Source organism: Mus caroli, chromosome 1 (genome assembly GCF_900094665.2).
Source record: "Mus caroli chromosome 1, CAROLI_EIJ_v1.1, whole genome shotgun sequence".
Taxonomy (NCBI): Eukaryota; Metazoa; Chordata; class Mammalia; order Rodentia; family Muridae; genus Mus; species Mus caroli.
In genome coordinates this window covers 98,511,969-98,530,968 of record NC_034570.1, presented here as the reverse complement: position 1 = coordinate 98,530,968, position 19,000 = coordinate 98,511,969, and the positions used below count along the sequence as shown (strand labels likewise).

Sequence of the window (19,000 nt, the reverse complement as noted above, 5' to 3'; positions counted from 1 at the left end):
TCCAAATTTTGTCTCTGTAACTCCTTCCATGGGTGTTTTGTTACCATTTCTAAGAAGGGGCAAAGTGTCCATTTATTTTAAAGGAGAGAGTAAACAGACATGGACATTCATTTTCTTCTTTTTAAAAAATTTATTTTTATTTTGTGTGTGTGTGTGTGTGTTGCCCAGGATCCCCTTGGGGTGCAGTTACAGGTTGTAACCACCTGTGGTTGTGAGCAGCCAAACCTGACTTCTGAAAACTGAGCTCAGGTCCCCTGGAAGAGCAGTGGAGACTCTTAACTACAGAGTCATCTCTCCAGCCACAGATGGTTTTTATTTGTCTATTTGTTTGATTGGATGGTTTGGTTTGGTTTTTCATTCTAGTAAATTTACTGTTAGACAAAGATTGTGTATTCTTAATGTGCATGTAGATATTTAAGGACAGAGGACTATACTATGTCCATTCACTCTGTAGTGACTCCAGGCTCACTTTGTTCATATAATGAGCAAAGAATGAATCTATGTGATAAAGTGAAAGCTACTGATGAACTTGTGCATTGTTCCAGGACTTTCATTGCTTAGTATTTTTTGGTAATTTTTGAAATTATTTCAGAGTAGAAGATTTATTAAATAACTACAGAGTAAAGAAATGTCATAAATGGTTCCTCCGGGGAATCTGTATTAGGTGATCAAGGTCAGGTCTAAAAATACACACGTGGAGATCACCAAATTGGAATGAAGACTACTGTATGGCTCAGGGGTAGCATGGGGCTCAGCGGAGGGGTGGGCATGGGGTATAATGAGGACATTAGGCTCTGACTTACTCAGCAGGGATCAGTTCTGGGCTGGAGGTTTAACTGCCTGGTAAGCAGTGTGTTCCATAGTTGGCTAGTTACAGCGCTAGAGCCTGTGGCAGGACTTAAAGGAGGCATTAAACACTTTTACCTTATTTCCACTTAGACTACTGCAAGCATCATTGACCCAATTCCACAAATTAGCTGAAAGAAAAAAAGAAGAGAGCTTCATGTTATAATTTTCTACTCATTTTTAATGTAATTATTTTTATATATCTAACTTGTACAGCATGATGTTATAGGATAAATTTGAGGGCAAAGTCGTTACCATAATAAAATAGATTAAGTTATCTATTGTGTCAGAAGGAGATTTTTATGTGGCAGGAAGAATTGACTAAATTAGCAGTTCTTATCCAGTACAATATCCTTCGCTGAGCGTGTTTATCTTATACACCTGCTACTACAGTCTCTGACCTACATCTCCTCATTTCCTTCTTCCTGCCCCTGGTCACCATTGTGTCATTCTCTGCCTCTGTGTGTTTGACTTTCTCTCATTATATAAACATACCCACTGCAAGTGTTACGGCCCAGTAGCAGCATCCCTGGGTATTTGGTTATAATGTACCCAGGGCTGGGGGAGGGGGTGAAGCTCAGGGCAGAAAGCTTGTCCAGCACAAAGCTCTGGTTCCAGCCTCAGCATGGGGCCACAAAAGGAACCAGTACACGGCTCAGTGACAGAATTCTTGCTCAACAAGCAAAGACATGGGTTCAAACTCCGGCACAGGATTGCAAATCAACCAATCAATTAAAAAGTCAACTGAATTAAACACTCTGAAGGCATCTTACTTCTTAACAAAAACAGAACTTGCTGATCTCTACTGAGAAAAAGACTATCAAAGTTAGTTTTTGTCAACTTGACAAAAACCTAGACACTGAGGAAAAGGGACCCTCTGTTGGAGGAATTGCCCCCATCAACATGGCCTGTGGACTGTCTGTAGAGCATTTTCTTGATTGCTGACTGATGTAGGCGGGAGGGCCCAGCCTACTGTGAGCAATACCATCCCTGGGCAGGAGTTTCTAGGCTGTATAAGAAAGGTAGCTGAGGGGCTGGAGAGATGGCTCCATGGTTAAGAACACTGGCTGTTCTTCCAGACAACCTGGGATCAATTCCCAGCCCCTACATGGAGGCTTACAACCATCTTTAACATCCGAGGCCTTCTTCTGACTTCTGAGAGCAGCAGGCACACATGTGGTGCAGACTTACATGCAGACCAAACACCCATTCACATCAAATACATTTTAAAAGATTTTAAAAAGGAAGATAGCCGAGTGAATCACAGGAAACAAGCCAGTAAGCAGCACTCCCCCATTGCCTCTGCTTCTGTTTCTGCCTCTAGGTTCCTGCCTCGAGTTCCTGCTCTGACTTCTGAACTATAAAGTGTAAGATGGAAAGACAAATACAAACGAACAAATACCTTTGCATTCGAAGTTATTTTTAGTCATAGTGTTTACCATAGCAATAGAAACCAAACTAGGATAGTTACTAGGAATCCACCAGATACCAACGATACAACTGGGTCACAATGCTGGTAGACTACAGACATTCCTGCTCCATTCACAATTTACTGTGCATATGAGGAAGCAAGATAACCAAGGCAGGAGGACAAAGCAGGTGCTTCTGGCACAGTGTGATGCGAAGATGAAGTTTTATCTCATCCCTTAGGAAAATCCAAGGCTTCCATCACTATTAAGACCCAAGTCAGGAGCTGCAAGTTATGCTTCTGTTTTTGCTTTTATGTATCTATGTGGTATGCATGCATGTATGTGTGCTGTGCATGCATATGCTTGTTCACATGTGTGTCTATTCGTCTGTGTGTATATGTGTGCACGTGCGGATAAATGTGTATGTTTGACACTGGGTATCTTTATGAATCATTCTCCACCTTATACATTATAACGTGGTTGTTTTACTTAAACCCAAGGCTCACTAGTACAGATAATCTAGCTAGCCAGATTGCTCAAGGGATGGATGCCCTTTCAATCTCCCCAGCCGCGTGTGCTAGGATTACAGGGAAGCACGACTTCCCAGAACAGCCTGGGAATGATTGATTCCTGTTAGGTTACACTGGACAAAGTGTGGACTTGACCTTTCCTTCAGGCTTCATCCACCGGTTCATTGTCTGACCGTTTGGATTATAAACACTTGGCTTCCATGGACTCCCACCTTCTCCCCTTCCCCATATCTTGTCTTCTCCTACTCCTCTGACACTCGCCTGCATATACACATATGTGCTCATACACATACACACACACACACACACACACACACACACACACACACACCATCTCTTTTTTCTCCCCACCCCCATCACTCAGTGCTGAGGATCAAACCCAGGGTCTTCCTTATGCTAGGCAAGCCCTTTACTACTGGGCTGTAGCCCTGACCCTTGAACTTTTAGTTTTAAACACAGGATCTCAGTACCAAGATTGCAAGTATCTGGCTCAACACGTGCTTCACTGTTGCACCTGATATTTGCACCCCCAAACCTACTTAAAGCCGGAAAGAGGGTACCGACTCCACGAAATTGTCCTTTGACTTACAGATGTGTGTCATGCACATGTGCCCATGCACACATCATGGACACACAATGTAAAAAATAAATAAATTATTATGATATATCTGAAAAAAAACTGGCAGAGCTTTATTAAAAACCATGTGTTTTAGCAATGCCATCTAAAGGTCAGACAAGATGTGATGTTTAAAAACATGATCAAACCTTTTGTAGATATCACCCCCACATGGAGTAACATTGGGTTTTCTACTTTACATTAAGCCTCTAAATTCTAAAAATATAAAGTCATCTATCATCATAATTTTAGATTCATACTTCAAAATAGTATCCCAATCAAAACTTCCCCCACCCATCCATTTATCTGAGCATGTGTCTCTGTTTAAATGGGTACATTTCCAAGGGGATGTATTACAGAATTAACTACAGTCCTTGTGTTTGGAATGCTGCACAGAGACACAAAGTGGCTCCCAGCAGTGACCCATGAGCAGTTTCAGAAAGGCTGAGTATTGTCTACTTATAGACACAGTGTTGCCCTTCAGTTGTGGTCACTATTATTGCCACTAGAAAACAAAGAATCAGACACAAAAGTGCAAATATACTTCACTTGCTGAACCTGAATTTGATCCCCAAAACTCATTTAAAGGTGGAAGGAGTGGATCAGCTCCAGAAAATTGTCCTCTGACCGCCATGTATGCATTGCGGCATATATGCACATATCATGAATACACACAATAAGTAACATTTATATTCACTTATTTTATGTGATTGGTGTTTTGCCTGCATGCATGTCTGTATGAGAGTGCCAGGTCCTCTGGAACTGGAATTAAGACCATTGTCAGATATGAGGTGGGTGCTTGGAATTGAACTAGGGTCCTCTGGAAGAGCAGCCAATGCTGTTAACCAGTGAGCTACTACCCCATAATCAAAAAGCAGATTCTGTGACAGTCAGGGATAATCTACTCATGTCCTAAAGTGTCCCCTGGAAAAGCATCATACTCTTCATGGCCACTTTTCAGATACTGCCATGGACACAATACCTGTCAGCGCTTTTCCTCCCTTCCTGTAGTAAACACCGAAGATGATGGCAGCCACTATTACCACGGAAATGAAGAGGAGCAGAACTATGAGACTGGGCAGGTAAGCCTGGGCCTCTGTGGTGGAAGAAAACACGGTATTAAAGATTATTCATTTTCACAAATTAAAAGATAAAGCCCTGTAAATACAGCCCAAGAATCAAGGCTGTGGGTGTGTAGGCAAACAGCAATGGAGAGCTCCCACCCTAATTGCAGAGAGTTTCCAGATGTTAGAGGATGGACTCCACCCTGCTCAGGTGCCTCCCCTCTGGGCAAGATGAGCCCAGGCCCATGGTCTTATCTCTACCTTAGAATAAGTTCAATGCCATCCACCATGCTATCATGGTCCTCTGAGTTGGTTTGTCATTAAACACCCTGATTTCTGTGTTCACAGCCTGTTATTATTGTTCTGTAGCCTGGTTCTTTTGCCACATTAGAAAGATCTTTCCCAGTCTGCTCTTTTCTGAGATGCAGCCCATCCCCTACACTGATCCACTCGCCTAAAGCAACCAGACAGAAGCCTATTTAATCTAATTTAGATTAGCTTAATCTACAAACACTCACAGATAAGACTCTGGCTTGAACTAAACCTCTCCATAGACACCCTCACTATGACTATCACTCTCTACCATGCCTGGGCAATGGCATTGACATTTATGTTTATAGCTTACCCCTAGCTCAGTGTAAAAATATATTTATAAGTTTATATAGATTTATAAGTTCATATATTTACACATAATAAATATATTTATATATAAAATAAATATATACATTTATATATGCTTATAGCTTACCCCTAACTCAGTGTAAATACAGATATAGATGATATAGATAGAGATATTGATTATATAAATATAGATATAATCAAGTAACCCAGCATGTGAAAGGCATTGGATCAAATCTACAGCAGACAAAACAAAAAGAAGAAGGGGATGGAGAAAGAGGAGGATGAAGAGGAAGAAGAGAGGAGGAAGAGGGGGATGAGGAAAAGAAGAAAAGAAAGAGAAAGAAAGTCAGAGAGAGGAAGGAAGGAAGGACAGAAAGAAGAAAGGAAGGGAGGGAGGGAGGGAGGAAGGAAGGAAAGAAAGAAGGAAGAAAGGGAGGGGGGGAGGGAGGGAGGGAGGGAAGAAGGGGAAATAATGGGAAGGGAAGCTGGAGAGAGAGCTCGGCAATTAAAAGCGCTGGCTGCTCTTCCAAAGGACCTGCGTTTGATTCCCACCTCCCAAGTGGTAGTTGCCAGCTGTCTGCCACTCCAGTGCCAGAGGACCCTACGCCCTCTTCTAGCCTCCTTGAGCAATGCACATAGGCAGTGCACAAACTCAGGTGCATTCAACATATCCATACACATAAAATAAAAAAGAATAAACCTTTAAAACAATAAAATAAGATACCGATGAAAAAATGAAAATAATACCAAGATGATAGTGGATGGAAGAAGTAGGAAAGCACAAATAAGTCCCTGCAGATACAGTGTGTCATTCTAGAGAGGTGGCCTTGGGCCAGTACCACCCCACGGGCTCTGCTGCTCCTACCCTTGGGTGGTCTCCTCAGTGTCATGGAAGAGCTGCAGACCACATCTGATTCCGTTGTCCCTTGGTGTGCTTCTAGCTTTCCAAGGAGGGTGCAGCTGTGAGAAAAAAAAAGCAAGCAATGGCTGTGGTCTGATGCTTCTAATTTAAAAACCAAACAAAGGAAATGAGCTAGAGTCCCAGCTCCTTCAGGAAGGGAAGACATTTCTTTCCAGATGTTTGACTCCCCATCTTCGCCACGGGAGCAGAAGCCCTTAGAAGCTCATGGGTGGAGCGATTGGAGAATATTCTAAGAACTACTGAGAACATAGTGGGCAAGCTTGAGGGACTTCAGTAAGGAGGCTTCCAAATGCTGAGAGTTTTGGTGCATACACTTCTGAATATAAAAAAAAAAAAAAATACAGACTTCTCGGCATGAAGCTTGAATAAAACGCATCGGGAATCAACATTTAACAAGAGCTTCCCGAGCTAAGTGTGGTGGTGTACACCTGCATCCTGACAGTGAGCCCCAGTCTGAAAGCAGGGAAAGATGCAAAGAGGAGAAGCAGAAGCAACAGCAGCAGCCTGTGGAATGGGTAACGTGAGCTTTGAAACCATCAAGAATAGGTGTGCAACTCAAGACTCCTTGCACTTATCACTAGCATTAAACAATGGGATGCAAAGAAGAGCCTGGGAATCTATTCCACGTAAGTTGTGGGGGGTGCTGCGTGTGTATACACACTGTACACCCCTAACCCCAAATCCGATAGTCAGAATGTGGAACTCCTGGAACACCGACAGGAAATCACAATAGGAAACCTGACACCATGACGTTTTATTTCACTTGTAAAAGTAATTTAGACCGTGGGTATGAGCCATGAGAGACAAAGCAACTGGGTTGAGACCTGGCATCTATCCCTACACCCCACAAGTTCTCAGTACACATCAAAACATGCCAGGACCTGAAAAAAGTCTGAAGTCGTTCCAAGCAAGCAAGTGGGTAAGGGATGCACAGTCTGCGTTCCACACATCGCTACGAGATTTATCCCTGCAGAAAACCCAGAACCGCTTACACGGCTGTCAATAGGAGCTTGGGAAGTAAGTCAGGTCTGGTGCAATTCCACAGTGAGACCATGGCAGATCTAGAAGTCACAGAGACTCCCAACTGATTGTAGAAAGAAAATCAGGTAAGCTAGCAGTATGTGCCAGACCCTGGGCTCAGCCTCAGCAACAAAAATAATAAATAAGCCGGAAGTTAAAATATTGATAAATATGAAGTATCAAGATGATCATAGATGGGATAAAATAAAAGGCCCAGATGAACCTCTGTTATTCAGCATGAAAAGAGATTCAGGACTATGCAAGAGAACCAAGGTGTTTTCAGTGTACACACACTTCTATAGACCAGAAGACAACGATGCCAGGCTCGGTCCCTACTGTGGCATGGACAGAAACTAACCACTGAACCAAGTCGACAAGAAGCTAACACACTGAACCTGCCTTCCATTCAGAGCTGCTGAGGCTGACTGGTGTTAACTTTCCTTCTAAGCTCCACCCAACAGTTACCTGGCAACAGCCAGGTAGGCCGGGCTTGCTATAAAATAGGTGTTTGACCCCTCTTACCTCTCTCTGCCCCTTTTGACTCTCTTCTCTCCCTGACCCCACCCCTTTCTCCTCCCCCCCACCCCTCCCGCCTCTCTCCACGTGTTCGTGACTCTCTCTCTCCCTCTCTCTCTCTCTCTCTCTCTCTCTCTCTCTCTCTCTCTCTCTCTCTCTCTCTCTCTCTCTCTCTCTCTCTCTCTCTCTCTCTTTCTCCTCCCTTCTCAACTCCCTTCCCCCTGCCCCCAAATAAACTCTATTCTATACTATACCTGTTGTATGGCTGGTACCTGAGGGGGAAGGGGTGCCTTATCATGGGACCACCAAGACACTCCTTCCATCTCACCACACCACGCTCTACAAAACATATCCTGGGTCCTTTTTAGAAAACACAACTGGTCCTTGGGCTTCTGCATAGTCACTTACTTGGTCCAAGGTTTGCATTTGTCTGTGGACGAAAAGACATCTGAGAAGAAGCCCAGGAGGCAGGGTGTGCACACCGTATCCTTGTTGAGCTGCACTGTCAACAAACAAACAAACAAAACCAGATAAAAAGCAAGGGGACACTTAGAGATCGGCCAAGATGGTTTCATGTCCCTGGAGCACCCACCGCCCCCCATGTCTCCCATCTGTCTGGCCAGCTGTATCTCCTGCCTTCAGCTCCTCCAGGCTTGGGTGGAGGAAGCCTTACAGAGGAAGCCTTACAGAGGAAGCCTTACAGAGGAAGCCTTACAGAGTTTTGCTCAGAAACTGGCTTCTGTCATGTCAGGACACTGAGACTAATGTCCAGCTAAGGCCAGCTCTGCTTTCAACCTGTTTCCCATTTGGCCTTACATAGCTGGAATTTGCTGTCTGTCTATCTCCAGCCTTCATGGCTGCACCAGTTTTCACCAGCAGGCAATTGTGATGCCATCACATTCTTTAAGGGAAAGCTGTTCTTCCAAATCCAAGGTATGTAGTTACTCTAAAGTCAAGGGGTAGGGAGTGGTTTTTGAAACATTTAGTCCCAAGCATGTTGGATATGGGCTGTAAGACACTATTCACTACAAAAGTTATTATTTCAAAACCCAGGACAATTCAGAAATGCCCGAGTCAACAGTAAACTACGTAAATAAATGGTGGCACATTGCCACAGTGACATGATCAGCTTCACTTCACCAGGTTAAGGAGTGCAGCTTACCAACAACACCTTTTCCCCCTAAAAACAAACAAAACAAGACCAACCTTGTAAGTCTGTTCCTCTTGTACAAGGATTGGTGTCAAGTTTTTCTACCAAGGGCCTACATAGCTACCTATGGCCTCTGCTGTAATTGCTCATAGCACAGAAGTAATTACAGACAATACGTGAAGGAGGTGGACTGAGCTGCATCCCAAGCAAACACGGACTCGAGTGATGAGAAAGTGTGCACCTTGCCTTCATCCACAGTCCTCAGAGTAGACGCTGGCCCTGACCGGAGAGCTTCATTCACTCTCATGTTCCTCCTAAGCTAACTTAGCACCTAAGCAATGCCTCAGGCTTTCTGGGTCTCCTGTCTTTACTGTATCTGGCCCACGAGGCCTTGCACAAGCAAACAATACTGACTACAACACGAAACCAACATCAGGCCATTGGCTGGTGCCAAACCCACAAATGACTTTGGAAATTAGTAGCATTTCTAGGACTTATTTTTCACAAATACAAACCTAAAATAATATTAAAATTCTTGGTACATGTCTGATAGGAGGTATATGTTTGATTTTTGTAATTTGGCTCAGTAAATAAGATACATCGCCACGCTGATATGGCAGTGTGACCGACTTTCAACAATTGTAACAATGACAGGACCATCTACCAACTAATATTAATTGAGACAACATTTTTAAAGATGAACACAGGGGCTAGAGTTTGGGTCCCAGCACCCACATCAGTCTGCACACAACAGCCTGTAATGTCCAATGGATCCAAGCCCTCTGGTTTCTTCAGACACTGGCATTCACGCTGCATGTACACAGTTTTACAACCAGGCTTCTCACACTAACAGGAGAAGTCCCACTTCTATTTGCTCCAAATCCTGCTGTGGACCCAAGTCTTGGCTGTACTAAACTGAGCCAGGAGTTGAAATACTGGAGACCATAAAACTGCACTCACAGCAGCCTGGTCCTGTTTCTCTTTCCCTACTGGCCCAGAGCAGAAGTGTGGTCAAAGAATGGTATTGGGACCAGGTCAGCTGTTTTGAATTCAAATACACTGCAAGTTGGGGCATGAGCGATTGATTCTTCTGGGGGTAGAGAGTCTCTTGTAGCCCAGGATGACCTCAAACTCACTGTGTAATTAAGGATGGCCCTGAACTTCTGTCCTCCTGCCTTAATGCCGGAGTGCTAGGATTACAGGTATGTGCAACCAGGTTTTTATTCGGAACTTGGGATCAATCCAGGGCTTTGTGCACAGAGTTGGTGAGCCTTCTACCAACTGAGCTTACATTCCCCAGCCTCAGGAGTGAAATTTTATTCACCTACAGTCAAAAGCATAGGCTTTAAGACTGAGAACTGTTAGGTCTCAAACCATGGCCAAAGGCTCACTGAGGTGCCTATTAACATATGAAAGCTGATGCTGGTGGTCAGCAGGTTTTCCCAGCATCGTCCCTGTTACAGGGTCCACCTGGCTGGTGTAACCTGCTGCCCCACTGACTCCTCCAGCCCAGGGGCTGAGCTGATCTTCCCAGGACTGCTCTTCCCCATACAATGCAGCCATTTTGGTTACACTGCTCCTTTTCACCCTTTAAATCCTGACTTCTTCCTGGTCTCCTGGCTCTCATCTGTTCTCTCTCCGCCACCCCCCCAACTCTCACCACATGGCCCAGCTCCCCCCACCTCCCATCATGCTCACTCTGGACTCTCCCAGATGTGTCTGCCTCTGGCTACGCTCTCCTATTTATCTCCAATAAACCTTCTCCGTCAGACCTAGGAGCCGCCATGCCCTTTTTATTCCTTTTTGCCCTGCAAGAACATCTTCCAGAAATCATAATGTTCACGAAACCTAGTTCACAAAGGTGGGAAGTCCATGGCCAGGCCAAGGGTTTTGTCTTTTCTAAAAGCAGAATTTGAAGGGAGAGCGTCAATATGGTAGGGAGGTCCGTCTTTGCGAATTAAAAGCTCAAGTTGACTTTCCGAGAGAGCATGTGCAGATGAGTCAGGGCTGATGCAGAGGCCTGCCGTGCGAGCTGGATACTTTCTTCCATGTGCACTCAAATGATTAATATTTTAATTTTCCCAGCCCTTGTCCAAGCACGCTGGCTTTAAAATCGTGTCTTTAAGTGAAAGACTGGCAGGCATAAGCAGCCATTTGTTATGCTCTGAAAACCTGCTTTGTAGCACTTCTTAGAAGCTGGGACAGTGACTGACTCTCAGAAGCACTGTGGTAAGTTGAAAGGATTTCTGCTTCTGTGCTTTCCACAGAGCTGAAGGACACAATGGGGTTCTCAGATGGCAGAGCATTAAAAATAGACCGGACTTCACGTCACTAGTGAGCAAGGATGTAGCCCTCGGAAGGTGCTAGGGGAACTGTAAGTGAGTCTCAGCAGCTTCATAAACAACCCAGAAGCTGGAAGTGCGAATGGACTCTGTGCTAATGCATCGCAGTGGTGAGACACAGCCCCAGTTCAAACACGGGGCAAGCCTACTCCCAAAGTTCAAGAGGTGTGAACTTTTACAACTTTATAAAGAGTTTAAAAAGCATATAATGAGAATGGTAGCAGCTTTATCTAGGAGTGAAAATTAAAACACTAATTTTTACCCTGTGAACCCAAGTCAATTCAATTAAAAAAAAAAAAAAACAAAAACAAAAAACCAAACCAACCATTTCAAATTAGTGCTTATACTTTATGTGAAGGAATACGAAGAGCTGGGATTAGCTTTGACTGTGGACTTTTGGTTCTCGTGCTTGGGAAGCACTTTACAGCAGAAATATCTCCCAGCCCTTCTTGCCTGCTTTCAAAGTGTCATTGCGGCGATAGTTCCCCAACAGCTAAGTCTTTAGGAGCTCTTTAAATGTGAAATTTTATAAATTTGAAAATAATATTTGTAGATGTCAATTTACAGTGTGTCCAGAGGTGCGCACCCTCTTCTAAGAGGCTGTGTGCTTTGTCATACCTTGGCAGATTCCTGCACTAAACAATTTAACACTAAGTCAGTACCCTCAGGTTTCACATATTGAGACCCATAGCCACAAAAGGGACAGAGGGGTGAGGGAATTTGGGACGACTGCCCATGGGCTGTTCCAAACTAGACTAAACTTATGGTTCAGCTGTGGTTCCTTCGAGCCAGCTGCTTGACACAGCTATGACAAATCCCAGGAAGCCCCCTGGACAGAGGTTAAAAGCAGGGCTCACTATGAGAGCTCACATCTGCAACCGTGGAGCCATACAGAGATGTCGGGTGCCACACACACACACACAAGTAACCGAGCAGCCGTACAGGGATGCTGAGCTCCGAAGCCGGGTGCACACTCCGTGTTCCTGCGGCAGCACTCGCAGTCTGAGTTCCAGTGGTAGCCCGCTGTGCAGGCACAGCGACGTGGGGCCGTGTGGTTGCCAGGATCCACCGCCACCAGGGCCTTGCCTGCAGGAAACAAGAGATGATTAGCGTCCAGCGAGGGATAGGAGACACAGATGCACTATTCACCTGGTGCACTGTCCCCCTCCCAGTTCCAAACAGCCCACTAGCCAGCTGCATCTGGCCGCGAACAGGATGACTCACAGGTTTGAGGAACTCCAGAGTTCCTTCCCATACTTCCTTATTGGTAGGAAACGGTCCAACAGACCCTTTTCTTCCTAATAATTGGGAGTTGTGTAGACTATCTAACAGTTTCGTGTTAGGTTTAATTATTTGGGGGAAATGCACAGCAGTGCACAGCTTCTTGGTTTTGTTTTCTTTTCTTTCTTTTTTTTTGTAAATTTAGAAGTCACACCAACTGTTAAGCCAAGTTTAGCTAGACAGAAGGGCTTTTTTGGAGATGTGAACTCATCCCGGGGTCCTGAAGGCTCTGGGGTCCTCAGGCAAGTGGACAAAGCAGAAGCAGGCAGCAGGTCACACGTGGGCAGCCATCTGTCCCGTGGGCCAGGGTTACACACTGTGTCTTCCCAATAGATGCAAAGTGCTTGCCTTCTTTCTTTAATCTTCCAGAATCTTCTCTCAGGTTTCCAGAATATGGGCATAGGGGAATTTAACTAGATTGTAAGCCAAGTGTCCAACAGTCGAAAATCATTCTTGTTACTCAGATTCACACGAATTTCCTTCCAGTGTAGTACTGGGGACTGAAACTACAACCTCATGCATTCCACCACTTGGCTAGGTCCCCAACCTAAATGAGGGTCCTTGCTTCTGTCTATCCAATGTCACTTTTCTCAGTTTTGCTTTTATTGGACGATGTCCTATTTTAAATGGCCCCATGTGCAGTGGTGTCTTGTGTCTACATACAAGAAGGCAGTGATACGCCCTGCCCAGAAAACATGTGTGGTATAAAGTTTTGTGTAAGTTTGAGTTGTGTGCCTACTCAACAAACATCTAGTAAACAGTAACACACATAGGACAAGGGATTTGCGCCGGTGGGTGATGTCCCTCTGGCCAGGGGCTTGTTGAAATCCAGGCCTGAATTCTCTTAGTGTCTCTTAGTGTCTTAGTAAGTGGTTCAGGACTCACTAATTCAATGGTTGTGCTGACTTCACAGAATACAGCTACTGTGAATAAGGAAACTCAATTTACAGGCATGCACACACATGAAGTTATAACATTATTTAAAATCACCCAGGTGGCTGTAGTGGTTATGAGCCCATTCTGCTCCCAGAATCTACATTCCATTCTCAGTAGCTATTTGCTATTGTATCAAGTGCCCAATCCGTGCAGCCCAAAACATGTGTATAGCACATGCCGGAACACAGGAATATGCCACTTTTCTGAAAAATCCTAGCAGGATTCTGTATGAGCATAAGGGATCGAGGGTGGCAATGTTTTAAGAACAATGTACTGTGTTCGGTGTTCCATGTTCAGTGTTCGGCTTCAGTACTGGCAGGAGACAGGATGAATCCTTATTTCCGACAGACAGCAGTGAGTCAAGGTCACCAGAGGAAATATAAAGGGCTGATCAGATGCTGGTGTCCAATGGGGTTTCTGAAGCACTTTCTCCAGCCTAGAGTCTGCCAGCCGTCCCAGACACATTAGAGGGATGGTGGTGTTCAAGACTGCTGACTTCCTGGTTGTCAGAACTAATGACAACTCAGGACAGAAAACTCATGGGGGTCCATAAAGGTGCCTGTGGTAGTGTTAGAAGACCCGGGCTCACCTCCGAGTGTTTTGATAATGTGACCATCAGTAAAATTAGTGTCTACGAACGGAAAGCACCTCAGACACAAGCACATTCACAAGTGCATCACGTCAATGCAAACACTTGCAATTGGGTAACCCGGCCAGGATTTTGAAAGTTACAAGGACTTGGTGTGCCTTTCTGCGTGTGCTATGCTTCACAGAGACAAAGAACTGACGGACAGAAGAGTTTCTATGACGCATTTGGCTAATAAACAGAGAATGAAGACAGAATCAAACACCTAATGAAGGCTGATCTAGTCAGGCATGGAGGCACACAACTGCAAACCTAGCCTTTGCAAGGCAGAGGCTGAGCCTGAGGCAGGGAGACAGAGGCCAGAATACATCAGAAGTCACTATTTCTAGCATAAACCAAGAGTTATGGATGTAGCTTGGTAGGAGAGTGTGCCTGGCATGTGCAGACCTTGGGGTTGCTCCCTGACACTGAGGATAAAGACCCAACCCATGCTTATCATAGCTAATATTACAAAAATAAATTCCCAATATTATCCTGAAGGACTACACTATAGATGAAGGGGTTTTACCAGACCCTAGCCAAAATAAACCAGAGTTGTAGCAACCTTCTAGATTTAATGTAAAATATACTAGAAATACTAGAGAAAAATATGATAGATGACACCAGGAGATCAACCAGCAGAAGCTCTGCTAGAGGAACATGGTGATGGTTTAGTATTCAGAATAGAAAAACAGGAGAGAAAATAAAACAGAGACTTCTTAGACGACCCATGAGACAGGCTTTGATCCTTATTTCTAAACATGAGCGATGGTTTTTGGTTTTTTTTTTTTAATGGAGCTGAGTGTGGAGATGCATTCCAATAATTTCAGCCCTGTCAAGCTGAGACTGGGTTAGTTCTGCGAGTTTGAGATCAACCTGGGCTATGTAGTGAGTTCAAGGCCAACCTGAGCTACAGAGTGAGATCCTGCCTCAAAACTTTTTTGTTATCAGCTCCCCTCCCCAGAGGTATGGTAGCCTTCTGAGGCAACGAACTATAACAATAGAACATATGCTGTTGAGGGGAAGGGTTGCCCGCCAGAAGATCAGTCTGCAGCCTGTCTCTCATGGGTTAACACTGGAGAAGTCACTCAATCTCAGGCCTCCATGTTTGCATCTTTAAAATGGGACAGTATACTTGGGGAAGATGAAGTGAAACCAACACCCAACTCTGTGGAGCCATTTTGTCAATGGTAAGATGTGGTCACAATTAAAGGTCAATGAAAACATGGAAATTTTAACCTGGGGAACTGGGGATATAAAACATGAGGAGAACCACTCAAAGGAAAAGCAGTGGGCATATTTAACAAGATCCTGTGGAACAGATTTAAGGGACAGAGGACAGAGAGTGCCTCTTCACGCTCCGCCGTGACTTGTCAGTGTGACACACCCACCTGCATCACAGACTTTATGCAGCAAGCATTTATCTTCTTCATTCCAGGTGTCCAAGTACTCATCTGGGCCACAGGGCAGACACACACTGTCAGAGGTCGGAGTGCACTTAGAGGACAGGTACTTTCCTTAAATTGAGAAGCCAACATACCAATCAGAAACAAAACAATGTGCCAATCAAAATAACAAGATGCTAAGTGTGTGTGAGAACCTGGATTAAATCCCCTGCAACAAAGAAATGAACACCAACCTATAGATTTGACTCACAGGACCATTCATCCAGGAAGCCCTCTAAGACAGGCTGATACTGGGAAGAGGGCACTCCACACAGTGAACATAGTACCTGAGGCTCCTCAGCCTCTGTTGGCTGAAATAATCAGCCCCTAGGTTTGCTGTACCTAATGTTACTTCTAATGGATTTGTGTTACGACAGTAGTCTCTTAGTTTGTCTAAATAAACAGTCGAGTATCCCCAAACTTCTGACTGAGAGGAAGAACTCTACAGTCAATCTGTGCTCTGCAGAACTTGATCAGTTCTTTGAACTGGACCAAGAGAAGAGGACTACCTTAGGGAATTGGTCTTTCCCCTCCCCTCTTCAAAGTCTCTCCTCTGTCTTCTCCTTTTTTTTTTTTAAGATTTATTTATTTATTATATGTAAGTACACTGTAGCTGTCTTCAGACACTCCAGAAGAGGGCATCAGATTTCATTACGGATGGTTGTGAGCCACCATGTGGTTGCTGGAATTTGAACTCAGAAGAGCAGTCGGCGCTCTTAACCACTGAGCCATCTCACCAGAGGACCTCGCAAGCTGGACTCCACAGAGGCATACGAACACTGAGCCACACTTGGGGAAGGTGGCGTCCAGCCCCCTTGTGCTCTTTGGCTGGTATGCGGGAGGTCTGTCAAGGGTTAAGCAATTCCAGTTTGTTTATTCCAAAGTAAGACTTTTGTGCACACGACTTCAAGTGTCAGTAGCACTTTATGTTTTACTAAGACGAAACTTTAGGAAACCTTGCCTTCTCAGGACTAACTGAGGACCAGTTTCTGAAACTGGCTTTGATTCATAAGTGATGATATCTACTGAGGGAATGCATTCTGTCTTTTGAGAGGCAAATGTCACTGCCTACCACTATCATGAAAGGTCTCTGGATGTCTTCATCTCTTAGGACAAAAAGAAAAGCTAAAATGTGCAGGGTACCTGGTTCGCATCTGCTGCAACACCGTCCGAGATGCTCATAATGCCTCTCCTGGGTGCATGGAGGAGTGACCTGGAGGGTCACCTGAAAAGAAAAGTGACATCAAGAAGATAGCATACACAAGTGGTTTCTGGACAGGGATGGAAAGATGGGGCTCAATGGCTAGGGCTTTGCTGCCAAGGCTGGCAACATATGGTAAAAAGATAGAGTCCCCAAAGTCTGTCCTCTGACCTCCATATGAGCTCACAAACACACAAAACAAGTAGATGTAGAGGAAAATTAGTTGTCAATTGTGCCTCTATAAAGCATATGAATATGACATAAGTTGCTTTTCACTGCCCTAGGTTAGTTCATATCCTCTAAGGATACATAAAACCAACCTTTTAGCACAGGGCTTTGACCTGTTTGGACATTTAAAAACACTTAAGTGACAGAGCAGAAGGTTGAAAACTTCTTCATGAAAGTCACTTAAAAAGTTGGCCCCACTTCTGTGTCACTAAGGAACCACACTTCTCCTGTGTCAGTGGGACACATGAACTCATATAGGAATGTAATGAGCCAATCTGTGGGTCTGAGTTCTGCCTGGCCACTGGGGGGTGAGTGAGTGCCTCTTGGGCAGATGAAATGGGAAGTGCTCAGCTATAAAGCTGGTAATCTCAAAGAGTCGGGATCAGAGGGGGCCCACAGGTGAGGAGCCTAGGACCTGCGAAGAGGGGAACTCCTGCTTAGCTCAGGGGTCAGAGTCCGTGTCTGGGGAAGAGAGGCCTTCTGCTGGCTTTGTATGACAAAGGCTTCCCCCCACAGAAGTCCTTGATGAGAGAGACAGTCCTTACTTGTCCAAACTATTTATTGGTAATGGTACATGGATGCATACAACTTACTTAGGTGAACCAGACATTAAATACCTTTTGCAGGGAAGAATGTCTGGGAAAGGAAGCTTATTGGCTAAACCCTTGGACTGGCCCATCTGGTGACCTCATAGCATAGAGAACTCTATGTTCTGTGCTACGTGACTAGTGGTCACAGTCCTCATGTGGGGTGTCATGGTCACGTGTCCTAGGGCAGGAACCAGGTTGGGAGTAGATAAAATGCCTCTCATTCTCAGACATGAGAACTTACTGAGGTTTTCGAATCCATTCACCCCTCCCAGTATTTGTCTGGTGACACGGTCCCACTTACTCCACACCAATTCTATGATTAAGCCAGGGGATTCAGTGTTATAAGCTCCCTATGACGGTTAGAGTCTGTTAAGCAGTGCTCACCTTCCAGAATACTAAAAAATGTAAAAGGTGTAAACAGCGAAGACTCGTAGGTACTTTGAGGGTTAAGCCCACCTGCCTGTTGCCTGATGGAACCCAGGCAAACTGCTTGCACACTCAGAACTTCTGTCTCCTTCCTAGGCTTTACGATTTGAAATTGACATGCTTCCTCCATGCTTATGGCTTGACCTCACTCCCCCCCCACCCCCCTCCAGAGAGCTGCGCTATTTCAGGAGTCGCTGTTTAGGGAGTTTGTAGAACCATGAGGAGTCGGGACCTAGTTGGCAGAAGTCAGTCACCAGAGCAGACCTCTGAAGGGTCTCCCCTTCTCGTCCTGGTTTGTTGTAAGGTAAGCATCCAGCCATACATGTCTGCCTCCATGAACTGCCCTCCCTGCTATGATGGAGCGATCCTCTCAAAGTGCCACAATGAATCTTCCTTTGGGTGGTTTCTGTCAGGCAGTGTGGTCACGGGAAAATGAACCTAACTGATACAAGCTCCAAAATAGTACGATTCTAATATACAATACAGAATGGCCACGTCCCCTCTGGTCAGCACAAAGTCTTAGAGCTGTCTCCTTCTTCACCTTCCTCAGTGGGAGAAGAAGGCAAGTGACAAGCAGTCATGTTAGCAGGAATACAGAAAGCCGAAGAGTCGGACATAGCTGAACAGATCCCCACATCGAGTGCACACAGCATGTCAGCCTTCCAGAGAACTAGTTCCAGACTCTCCCCGGGGAGTTTGCTGTTAAATGGTAAGTACATACTTTGGCAGATGCCTGCTGAATATGGGAGCTACTGAGGCTTGGTAGTGTAAATTTTCTAGTCCAGAGTTGGTGACTAGAAAGACCATCAGCTCTAGGGGAGAACCTACAATTTTTGCTTTTTCCAATGGACACGTGGTCAAACTGCCTTGTAAATGTGCACATTGATAGCCATACATTAGCACTGCTCTCAGCCTTCCTCAGAGGAGCTGCTTGTTGCATCAGACAACAGCTAAAGAAGGTATTCATAACTGCTGCAGTACCAAGACTAAGGGATAAGGACTGCTCAGCTCTATATGGGATATCTATGCCACCCTTTGCAATGGGGAGAGGGACTTGAAAGAGCCAGAGGATGAGGAGGAGTGTGGCAAAGGATGTCTTCTGGACCTGGCATCGGCCATCCCATTTATGAACTCACTGTAGCTGTGGTTACCAACACAAGACCTGCACCGCACTGGGGCTGACCAAGTTCAACAAGGAAAGGGGAATGGCTTGTGAGATTCCACCCACACTG

The 19,000-nt window shown here is 45.0% G+C and overlaps 1 protein-coding gene across 2 annotated transcripts in view; it reads right to left on the bottom strand.

Annotated features, from left to right (window-relative positions):
• Positions 1 to 19,000, bottom strand: part of Tnfrsf11a (TNF receptor superfamily member 11a) — a 57,348-nt gene that overhangs the window by 13,398 nt on the left and 24,950 nt on the right. The window contains exons 2-8 of one of the 2 annotated variants that reach the window (XM_021174134.2): positions 16,467 to 16,548; positions 15,270 to 15,395; positions 11,979 to 12,122; positions 7,953 to 8,046; positions 5,952 to 6,046; positions 4,384 to 4,497; positions 925 to 977 (exon numbers count right to left, since the gene is read on the bottom strand). In XM_021174134.2, the coding sequence (XP_021029793.1) occupies positions 925 to 977; positions 4,384 to 4,497; positions 5,952 to 6,046; positions 7,953 to 8,046; positions 11,979 to 12,122; positions 15,270 to 15,395; positions 16,467 to 16,548 (708 nt within the window). The remainder of the gene's footprint in view (positions 1 to 924; positions 978 to 4,383; positions 4,498 to 5,951; positions 6,047 to 7,952; positions 8,047 to 11,978; positions 12,123 to 15,269; positions 15,396 to 16,466; positions 16,549 to 19,000) is intronic. The other variant, XM_029484257.1, reaches the window with a different exon arrangement.